The 11,787-nt window shown below is 34.2% G+C and overlaps 1 protein-coding gene across 7 annotated transcripts in view; it reads right to left on the bottom strand.

The window, feature by feature from the left end:
* The window catches only part of Naaladl2 (N-acetylated alpha-linked acidic dipeptidase like 2), a 1,236,187-nt gene that overhangs the window by 321,513 nt on the left and 902,887 nt on the right, over positions 1–11,787 (bottom strand). For 6 of the 7 annotated variants that reach the window (XM_050142050.1, XM_050142054.1, XM_050142052.1 and 3 more), the window contains one exon: positions 8,329–8,448. In XM_050142050.1, coding sequence (XP_049998007.1) covers positions 8,329–8,448 — 120 coding nt within the window. Of the gene's footprint in view, positions 1–5,844; positions 6,241–8,328; positions 8,449–11,787 lie in introns of those variants that run through there. The other variant, XM_050142056.1, reaches the window with a different exon arrangement.

The raw sequence follows: 11,787 nt of genomic DNA, 5'->3' as shown, positions 1-11,787 counted from the left end.
GGGAGGAGGCGGAAACTTTTTTTTCTTATTCTCAATAAAAAAAAATGGAAAAAAAAAACAAAAAAAGTTAAGAGTAAAGCAAAAAAAAAAAAAGAAAAAAAATTATAATTTCATACTCAAGAGTTAGCTAACAAAGGTAGCTAAAGCAAGATTGGGGTCTGGCAGATGAGATACTGAGATATTTCTGATGCAAAGGAATGGGAGTACACCTTCAAGTGTGAGCAGCAGATTCTGAGTGATGATTCAGAAGAGGTGAATTGGCTTGAAAATACAGATTCTAGACTTTATCATTTAAGGGAGTTTATTAGCAAAGTGAGAGTATTTAACCTTTGCTTAGGCTTTTGTACAGAATCTACCTGTAGCCTCAACAGTGTTTACTTAAAATTGCTTTTTCTGTGGTCATTTTTTTGGGGGGGACCTAATTTATATTTTTTTAAAGATTTATTTATTATGCATACATTTTTCTGCCTGCATGTGCCTGCAGGCCAGAAGAGGGGATCAAATCTCATTACAGATGTTTCTAAGCCATCTTTTGGTTGCTGGGAATTGAGCTCAGGACCTCTGGAAGACTAGCTAGTGCTCTTTTAACCACCAAGCCATTTCTCCAGCTTAACTTATCTTATTTTTAAACAATATTTTTTATTAATTCTTTGAGAATTTAAGAAAATATATTTGAAAATATTCATCCCTCCTCCAATTCTCCCATAAATATCCTCCCATACATGCTACTCTAATTTGAGTTTTCTTTTTATCCTATCCATCATCTTCACTTTGTGTTGCATAACTAGTCTCAGGACTGGAGGCTGCCCTGACATGTTGCTGAACTCCCATAGGTTATACCATTAAAGAAAAATTACTCTCTCTTTCAAAAAAGTGTCAAATGCCAGTGTCTTTTAAGCTGCTGGAAGAATTTCATCCACTAGACCTAAAAGATAATGATTCTCAGTGAGGAAGATTTGAAACAGACTGTATCACTTCATTTACTCCCTGAGCTTTTGAATTTTTAGTAACATTTTTCACAACACAATGGGGAGATGGATTTAGTCAAGGCCATTTGCATATAGAAATGTTTAATCATTTATGTAACATTTTCATTGATTTTTTCATGTTTCAGTAAATCAAATTATTTTATCAAGAACAAGACCTAACTAATCATCCAAAATAAAAATTTCTTTATCACAACAGCATTTGAACATGAGAAGAAACAATAGTCATGGAAAAGTGCTAGCAATCACCAAAGTCCTCCAGGACTTACATCAAAATAGGGTGTTTTTCTTTATTTATTTTTGTAGTGTAAAACTTTAATTTATGTATTACTCATAAAAGTATAAAATATTCAAGTTATTAAAGACAACCATCAGGTATAAGTGTGGGATAAATGGCAAAATTATCAATGATTTTTCATCTAACATGTTAAAGATAATTGATATGCAGATGGGAAAATATAAGCCATAATAAATCCTTAGAGTGAATTTCATGAAAAAAAAATAGGAAACATGTTGAGCTGCATTATGACTCTGTAGTTGAACAATGCGGTTTGCTCACACCTCGCCTGGATGTTTTTCGAAGTCCTGCCAAGCAAATGTCTGGGAGAGTGTTAGAAACTCACAGACAAAGAACTGTTCATCCCATTTCTTTTTATTAATGGAACGTTAATTATGATTGTGTGAATGAATTCAAGCTCAATTAGCTAATACCTTTAGCTGCTTGGGTTTCTCTTTGGCTAAATAACTCAAACATCTAAGTAAGCTGCTTTGTGAATCTTGGGATTTGAACTAGATCTAAGACTTCCCTTGGTATCTAGATTTAAACAAAATGTGATTTACATATTGTCAATGTACACTGAAGAGGAAACCTCATAAAACAGTGATAAACTTGAGAGACTGCCTGCTCTTAACACAGAGAGAAGGCTTGTAAACCTAGGAGATATAATCCTGCCAATAGAATTACAATCTTAAATGGAAGACTTTATTGAAGTTGGAAATTAAAGAGGATTTTAAATCAGTATATTAGCCTATATGGTCATTTCAGTTGACTACTAGTAGAAGTCATCACAAACAAAGATAAATTAAGTATAATCCACTGAACAGTATGAGAATTCATGACTATCAAAAGAGTGAAGATAATTTTTCTCATCAATTGACTGAACAAAATAGAAACTAAAACACACAGTTATATAATTTATCATGATAGTCAAGTAAATAGAAGTAAATTTTAAGCAAATTTACTTTTCTCTATTTTGGCAAGAATAATAGAAAACAAGCTTCATTTCAGTGTTTCAAATATAATTATCAAGAGCAGACTGAGGAACAGCACAGCTTATATGGCAGTTTTCCCATCACACAGCCTATCATCTGCCACTATTAAAAATATACACAAGTTAAATTAGTTAAACTGTGAGACATGAAAATCATGTGCGTTGTCACAACTGAATAATATAAAATGAAATCAAGTCACAATGGAATGACTGTGCTTAGTTCGTTATCAAGATACATGGAGAGTCGCGCTTGCCCAAACACTGAACAACTTCACGTTTAACCCGCATTGCTGTCCACAGTTCTTAGACAGTGACCGCTTGTAAAATGTTTATGGAAAATAATTTCAGGGAAACCTCATAAAATTAAGGCATTTGTTTGACGACAAGACAGCAAACATATTGAAAAGCATGAATGGTTTAACTGAATGAGTTAAACAAAATAGGGACAAAATTTAATAAGGCCTTGCTGGCTAGGTGTATCTCGGCAACACAAGCTGCAGTCAACTGGGAAGAAAGATCTTCAACTGAGAATATATTCTAATCAAACTGTCCTATAGGCAAGCCTGTGGGGCATTTTCCTGATTGATGATAATGTAGGAGGGCCCAGCTCACTGCAGATACTGCCACCTCTAGGTAGGTGATCCTGAGTTGTCTAAGAAAGCAAACTGAGTACGCCATGGGAGCAAAGTCAGTGCAAGATGCTCCTCCATGGCATCTGCTTCAAGCTGCTCTATCCAAGGTCCTGCTTTGAATTTTTCCCAGGTTCCCTCAGTGAATAACTTATGAGATGAAAGGTGAAAAAAAAAAACTTTCCTCCTCCAAGTTGCTCTTGGTGACAGTGTTTTATCACATCAATGGAAACCTTATGTAAGGCAAAGGTCATGGGTTTCTGGTTAAGACTTTGATTCACTTAGACGAGACACATTTCAAATGTTCTGGAAATAAAATATGTAGGGCATTTCTCGATGACCTGGTAGGTTTTCAATTAGGAAAAATGACGTTTACAATGTTTCAAAATGGTAGCATATTCAATATCACCATGTTTAATCAGCATTCATGTAAAATTAAAATTGAGCTGTTACAGCATCCTGTGGCCACGTAAAATATCAAATAGTGATAAAATGAACAAAATTTAGAAAATAGTAATTTCTTTTTTAAGAGATTCCTGATTTCATAGTCATGCATACAAATAGGGACAGACATACATTTAAGAGATACCAGAAGTCTGAGAATGGCTGCGTGCTATTTATTGGGCTCTGGATTTGGTGACATTTGTGCTGTGGAATAAAAATCATCAGTATGAAGTCAGGTTTCAGTGTGGTTCCCAAATTGTGGTGTCTGTTATTGAAAGACACATATCATCATTTCCCCTTTAGGACCATTTAGGAGATGATAGCTCATTTAGAAGTCTTGTTCCCATGATAATACCTATTTATTAGCATATAACCTTAAAGATTAATATGGATATGTCTATTTATTAGATATAAGGACATATCCAAGTATTTAACCATATATTAAACCAACATAAATGATAACAAATGCCTCTACTGTCTTTAAGTCAGATTTCTGCTAACTGGAGTATTTGAACTAATGCTTCATAGATTTGTTTTGACTTCTTGAAAAATCTGGCATGGACAGGTAAGAAGAGCATTATTTACCCACAGCAAGTTGTGGAGGGGACTATCAGAAGCAAACAGATGGACAGAAGACTATCAGCAGCACCTTTAGATAGAACCAAGGAGTGAAAGAAACATTAACACAACTGGTTGAAAGAAATTAGTTGTTTGGTATCATTGGTGCTGACTTACATGACTTATTGGACTTTGAGTGGGATTTGAAGTCTGTTTGTATTTCATGCACTGTCTTTTAACACAAGTGTTAAAATTCATCCAATCCCATTGTATCATTCCTGTGAATTCTACTGCAGTGTATCTCCTACTGTTATTTTTCTCTAGCTGTTATTGCATGCTTTATTTTTCTGGCATAGTCCTAAGCTCCTGGAAAATTGGGGCATTTCATTAGCTCATTTTGTTCAGTAACACTTAAAGCAATGTCATGCACAACTTGAGTTCCCTGTGAATACACATCCAGTAAGGAGGTTTACAACAGACTGTGAGGCAGGATTCTGAAGTTTTCCTGCCCACTTCTATGCCCAATGCACTGAAGACTGAAAGGGAAGAACTATGTAGAGACAGAGGTAGTGCATGTTTGCATCATGTACTAATGTTTCTGTCTCCATCTTAGCAGTAATAATGTAAGTTATTTTGTATGAAGTCAGATGTATTTCATCAACCAAGGCCTCTGACTTGTCTATCTTCTATTGTAAATTTAGATTTAAAAATAAGAATTTATTTCACATTACTTTATTCAGAAGAACTAAGTGAATTCACACATATACACACACAAACACATTCACACACAAATGCATGTACACAGAGTACATATTTAAGTGTTTGTTAATAGAAAATCATTTTTAATATCAGCAGTAGGCTAATTTAAGTTTATTTTATTATATATAATAAAGATCTGAAACAATAATGCACTTTAAAAAGAGATTCATGAATTAAAAATTCCTTTAGTTGTATTGACCATTGGTAAAGCTTACATGAACATAGCAGATGATATTGCTGTCTCAAACATTGATTCTAAAATGCAGCTACTTCAAGGTCCAAATCAGGAGCAGAAGGAGGGAGAGCACGAGCAAGGAACTCAGGACCGCGAGGGGTGCACCCATACACTGAGACAATGGGGATGTTCTATTGGGAACTCAACAAGGCCAGCTGGACTGGGTCTGAAAAAGCCTGGGTTAAAACCGGTCTCGCTGAACATAGCAGACAATGAGGATTACTGAGACCTCAAGAACAATGGCAATGGGTTTTTGATCCTACTGCACATATTGGTTCTGTGGGAGCCTAGGCAGTTTCGTGGATGCTAACCTTACTAGACCTGGATGGAAGTGAGTGGTCCTTGGACTTCCCACAGGGCAGGGAACCCTGATTGCTCTTTGGGCTGATGAGGGAGTAAATAGATAAATAAATAAATAAATAAATAAATAAATAAATAAATAAATAAATAAATAAATAAAATGCAGCTACTTGAACATCCAGACCTTGATGTTGGGACTTTGATCGGTACCCCTGCCTTATGTAGCTGATTGCCTTCATCAGCTAAAGTTAGCGTGTATCTATCCTGCAATTCTGGTTCTACATAGACAGGTGGACAGAAACAGTGTCACTATTTTGCCAGCACACAGAAGTCTCCAGCAGAGGTGTGATTTTAGAAAATAAAGATTATAGACAATAATCCAGATCCATATCTGAAGTCTTATTTAACTCTTTTAGAAACTGAAGATTATAGACAATGATCCAAATCTATACCTCAAATTTTGTTTAACATTTTTAGAAACTGAAGATTATAGACAATGATCCAAATCTATACCTCAAATTTTGTTTAACATTTTTAGAAACTGAAGATTATAGACAATGATCCAAGTCCATACCTCAAATTTTTTTTATTTTTTTTCTCAAATTTTGTTTAACTAATACGTTAACATTTAATATTCCAGTGTATTTTGATAACTTTTTATATAATTTCACACTTTCTTGACATCTATTAAGCATATATTCTCTTATACATTTCACTTTAGATCCACCTGGTCCACTGAAGCAGTTAATACACAAAACAGGGGGAGGTAAGTTATGGTTTGAATACATATATGTATATAAATTTCTTAAATAAAAGATTCAGGACTCAAAAATGATACTCTGAGTTTTTAAATAGACTTGTTCAGTTTTAAAACTTTTAACAATTTCAAGTGATATGATCAGTTTTATATTTGTTAAAACATTAGAAGCACAAATGGAACAAAAAAGCACAATCAACATAGGAGCACAAATATCAGAAAAAAAATAGCTGAACAAAAGCCTTAGTTCTTGTCTCTGGTTCATATTTGATTGGTAAGTCATTGATAGACCATCGATTTTCTGGGAAAACAAATTAATTTGTCATCATTATTATGACACACAAAATGAAATAGTTTTATGAATATTAATAAACACATTAAGCAAAATAAATTGAAGTTTCCTTTCAGTACAGTTCAAGGTCATTTTCATATAAGGTTAATATATAAGTATTTTCAATACAGAACCAAAAAATGTTTCTCTCTTAAGCATATATAAGAAGGGATATTGCCATGAGACATTTAATTATTTACACTTCTTTCCTCTTCCCATATAAATGGCTGCACATACTAAATGTTTTACAGTTTCTCTTATGAAAATATTTAAACAGAATTTTAATTTATATTTTTATTAATTAAATCTGCACTTTGAACGGTTTGCACATGTATTTAGCACATCACATTCTGTCTGTTCTCTTTCCATACTATATACCTAGAAATAATATTGCTGCAGAAAATCGCAACAGATCAAAGTGCAGAGAGTGTTTATGGAGTATTTAGTCATGGAAGGAATATCAACAACACACCCTGCCACCACCCCTAAAGCTCAGGGAGCATCGTGGAAGAAGGGGTGGAAATGTAGTAAGATGAAGGAACTGCGGAGGACCAAGGGAAAAAGTATGTTTTGCAAATGAGAGCACCTCTGAACTCACTCGTGAACCTGCAGAATTTGTCATTCCCTACATAAGATCTGCATCAGGTCAACGCTGGAGAAACTGAGGTGCTATTGATAGCAGATGGCTTATGGAAAAGAGAAAGTCAGCTTTCTTTAAGGTTATGGCATCTTGGTTGATTAACCATGCTCTAGTTGAGGGCTCCACACTTACAGGCAGGACAAGTTGCATTCAGTGGGCTAAGAAAAAATAAAATAACTAAGAGGAAATAGAGCATAGAAAAGAGATATGAGAGGATAGGGTGTATGTATCAGGAAGAAGCTAAAGGGATGAGTTGGTGGTAAATATGGTCATTGCATGTATGCATGAAATTTGTAAATAATTATAACATATTATATTTAAAATTTTAGATAATAATGAATAAAATTTAAAACAAAAAAGTATATTTATCTAATTCAGTTGTAGAGCTGTGTCTTAGTGTCATTCTCTATGTATACAAAACAAAAACAAGCCAACAAATGAAGTTCTTTTTCCATTTCTCAGTATCTGGCCTATTTCTCTTGGCCACTCACTTATTTAGAAGTATCTGAAATTCCCAGGGAAAAATATGCAGCTTGTTTCCTCCATGGATTTCTTGTGAGTCTGGTAAAGAAGCCAGATATAATTCACAGCTTGCACACTAGGGTATAGCTGAAAATAAATGTGCGTATTTTTCCATGTGATCTTTTTCAATGTCTCTCTTTATTGTATGACATATGAAAATGTCAATGAAAATTATCAAAATAGAAAATATTTTATGAAAGTCATATAGTGTTCATTTGCATTACATTTCAGTTGAGCATTATAGTGACTCAAGGCATGTTTCATCTCTGTCTAGTTCAGTTCCAATGATACTTCCTGGAAGCCCTATGGCCATTGGAAAAGTCATATTCAGTGTTTGCCAGTAGAGACTGGGGCCGGACAGAACCCGCACCCCAGTGATAGTGTGGTTTTCTGAGTATGGAGAAACAGCACAGACACCTTCATGTTCAGAAAATGTTATGAAAAATATAAGTAGGGAACAAAAATGAGGAAAAAGCATTTGCTAAATCCTGAGTTATGTGAGAAATAATTATTAGTAAGATGTCATAAACTTTACAGTTCACAACACTTCATTGAAAAATAAGTTTTTCCTTTTTCATAAATTTCGTTATTGAAAAACAAAACAAAAAAACATATCTGTAAACTCAGCACTTGGGGGGCAGAGGCCAGGGTATCTTAAGTTATAGGTTAACCTGGTCTACCACATGAATTCTAGGCCTCTCAGGGCTACATGGAGAGACTCCTCCAAAACAACCAGGCAGACAAATAGATAAGCAAACAGATGCAATGGCAGGCAATTCTTCAAAACCCTTACATATCATTTTATGATTACTTAAATGAAATAAACCAAGAAACACTAACCTAGAGAGGAGAATGCAACCTTGAGCAATTATTCCCTGACATTTGGTCCACCTTACCTCTAGAACCAGTTGTTGCAGAGATGGAGATGCTACTGGATGCAGACTGCTGTTGCCACGAATAGGACTATGAAGGCTAATGTAAGCCACAGCATTCTTTTGTAGAACCTTCGCATGATCCTGAGATTAAAAAAAATTAAAAGTTCTACCAATGGTGCAATTAAAGTAACACATTCTATTTTATTAGGATAATAAATATTTTGATGTTAAAATATGATTGTTACCAGAAAGAAGGCGTAAAATTCTTTCTTATATGTTAAGGATAAACCTTTTGCCTCTATATGTAAATTCTTCCTCAATCTTGGTTTATTCTGCTAAGCATAATCAGACTGCTGATAAAGCAGTGCTTAAATAAAGTAATCATTTTAAGAGAAAGGAGCTGAACGGTTAGTATAATGTTCAGTTCAGTTTGCAGAGCATGTTAGATAAGGAATTTTCTTCAATGATAGTGTCTAATGCTATAGTCATTGAATTAGAGAACATAATTGCTGGGCTTCACTGGTTAAGGCTGACAGAATTTTCCTATGAAGTAGTAAACTAATTTGCACCAATAAACTCTTCTTTCAAGGAAAAGTAGGTAAAAAAGAATTGTGACCCTGAAAATATTACCTTATAAAAACCCTCACAAGTGCCATATGTCATGAATGACTCAGTGGCCTGGCTTTGCATCTATTATCCCTGCCCTGCAGTACTGAAGATTTCTGACCCCACGCCTAGGAGAAAGCTCTGAGGGACTTATATCCTTGATTTATCTCTACTTGATGTTGGAAATTTATCTACAAATTGAGATAAATGAGCAATTACTTAAACGTAATTCATCTTTTTAATCAACACATGAATAATTAAAACTCTGGTAATTTCACATACAATATGGTAAAAAATTGTCCATTATTACTTAGATTTTATGAAAACAATTCTCATAACACATGGTCACATAGACACTTCCTTGCAACACATGAGCACACACACATGAGGATAAAGTTACCCCCTCTTACCACATGAGGTAACAGAGACCCCTCTTAACACATGAGGATAAAGTTACCCCCTCTTAGCACATGAAGATATAGATACCTAACACATACACACTTCCTTGCAAAGCATGAGCACAAGACATTTCCTCTTTCAGATAATGTGATTTTCATGAGCGCTGCAGGAGTCATATACTTACTTGAGGAATCGAATCTCAGAGATGTCAAGTTTGTCAAAATAACATGTCTATAATAGAAGAGATCTGAACTCTCATTTCTATACTCTAAAATTTGTAGTATTTCCAGAGGAGCATGTGAAAAATATTCTTCACATAAGGAATAGTATTTTAAAAGATCTTGTTTTAAGAAATGCCATGATTTTTCACAAGGATCAATGTCAGTCCGAAGTCAGTTATCTATTACTTGTGTGGATAAAATTACCACTTAAAGTTTCTTGAGCAGCTAATTCTGTTAACTTCAGCCGGGTTTTCAGGGTTCCCTATGCAAGCAAAATCATGGAGGGCAAGATGGGACATGATCAAAATTTTTTCTTGCTCACTTCCACTCAGGATCAATACAAGAAAAGTGTTTCATTTTCAGAAGGCACCCAGTGCATAAGAGTAAATGGAATGAGCCACCAAGGGTCTACACTTCCCTTCAAATGGACAGCATTTAAATGTTTTTATGAGGCACAGTGTTATAACATATTATATAAAAATTATAGATACATTTTATTAGTTATTGGTGAACTCTGAAAATCCTTGATCATTTTATTACCTTTGTCTTTGTCCATCTACTCATCTAAGAGTTTAGAAGGTAACTAAATTTGTAAATTTGCTCAGATTGAGACACATATACATGAGAGAGCAACCTACATATATATGTACATTTAGTTAAATATATATATGTATAAAATTGAATAGAATTATATCACTTTCGCTCTATCCATTCCTCGCTATACCTCTCCTAAGTACACTTACTTCAGACCCTCATGACACCAATCAATCATTTAAGTTGATAACCTATTTTTCTTTATTATTGCTGCATTCATATGCATGCATATGTATGAGCAAATATGTAAATACTACCTGCTGAGTCTATTTTTGTTGTTTGTGTGTATACAAGCAAGTTTTGTATTCTTTGGAACTTATGTGTCATAGCAGATTTTTTATTTAGTCTGTGGTGAGAAGTTACAGAGTTGTCGAAAGGAACAATGATGTCACAATGTACATAAAATAAACTTATATTTTATGAAGCACAAAATATTCATGTAGCTTGAAAATATGGCCCAATGCATGCAAATTCATATTTATTTAATTTTAAGACTGTGTTGACTGACATTCAAATAATTTTAAGGAATTTTTGCTGTATAGTTCTCTACGAATTTTGGTTTAAAATATATAATCTAGGAGTAATGTAAAAAATGTATTTTATGGATGTGATTTGTGCATACTTGTTGAATAAATATTAATGCAAATTAATTGTGAAAGTTGTAGACACAATGGAGAGTTTTTTAAAACATTCTTTAAGATGTTTTCTTAACATTTATTAGAAAATTGAATCACAATTTCATTGTTTTATAATTATTGAAAACAGTACAAATCTATAAAAATGCAAAAAGGTACTTTTAAATTGTTTTACTGGTCTTGAAGTTATGAAATAAACTTTAAAATTTTGTTTCAAAAGCTACTGTTTTTCTTGCTGGAATTGAGAAAGGTTCAAACATTGCAGTGTCTTCATTAGAAATACACTTTTTGAAAAGAATCTCATCAGAGGGTTCTGCAGGTCTTGCTGAGCTTACTTATGCCAGTAAACGCTTTCTTAGCTTTAAGATTCTTTCCCTTTGTAAAAGTACATCGGGTCTTCCTTTTACTTTCTTTAGGACTATTTTTTATTTCATGTGTATGTGTTCCCCTAAGTAGAATGATCATGTATAATGATCAAGCAAACATTACTGCAAGTGATATGCAGGTATGTGGATGTGAGAGCAAGAAGGCAATGGAGAAAGATTAGTTTTAAATCTTACAGAATCCACAAAGGAATAACTCAAATTTCCTCTTAGAAATTAACAGATAGGAAGCCCTTTTGAGAAGTTCAATATTTATTTGCCTTCAATAATATTAGACTGCAGAAAGGCAACCCACTGACTGGGAGAAAATCTTCACCAACCCCACAACTGACAAAGGTCTGATCTACAAAATATATAAAGAACTCAAGAAACTAGACCGTAAAAGGCTAATCAACCCAATTATAAAATGGGGCACTGAGCTGAACAGAGATCTCTCAACAGAAGAAGTTCAAATGGCCAAAGGACACCTAAGGTCATGCTCAACTTCCTTAGCGATCAGGAAAATGCAAATCAAGACAACTTTAAGATACCATCTTACACCTGTCAGAATGGCGAAAATCAAAAACACCAATGATAGCCTTTGCTGGAGAGGTTGTGGAGAAAGGGGTACACTCATCCATTGCTGGTGGGAATGCAAACTTG

This window comes from Alexandromys fortis, unplaced genomic scaffold (assembly GCF_014885135.2).
Source record: "Alexandromys fortis isolate MF-2015 unplaced genomic scaffold, M_Fortis_MF-2015_v1.1 scaffold_41, whole genome shotgun sequence".
Lineage (NCBI taxonomy): Eukaryota > Metazoa > Chordata > Mammalia > Rodentia > Cricetidae > Alexandromys > Alexandromys fortis.
The sequence above is the reverse complement of the archived record's forward strand: the minus strand, read 5'-3'. Positions and strand labels throughout refer to the sequence as shown.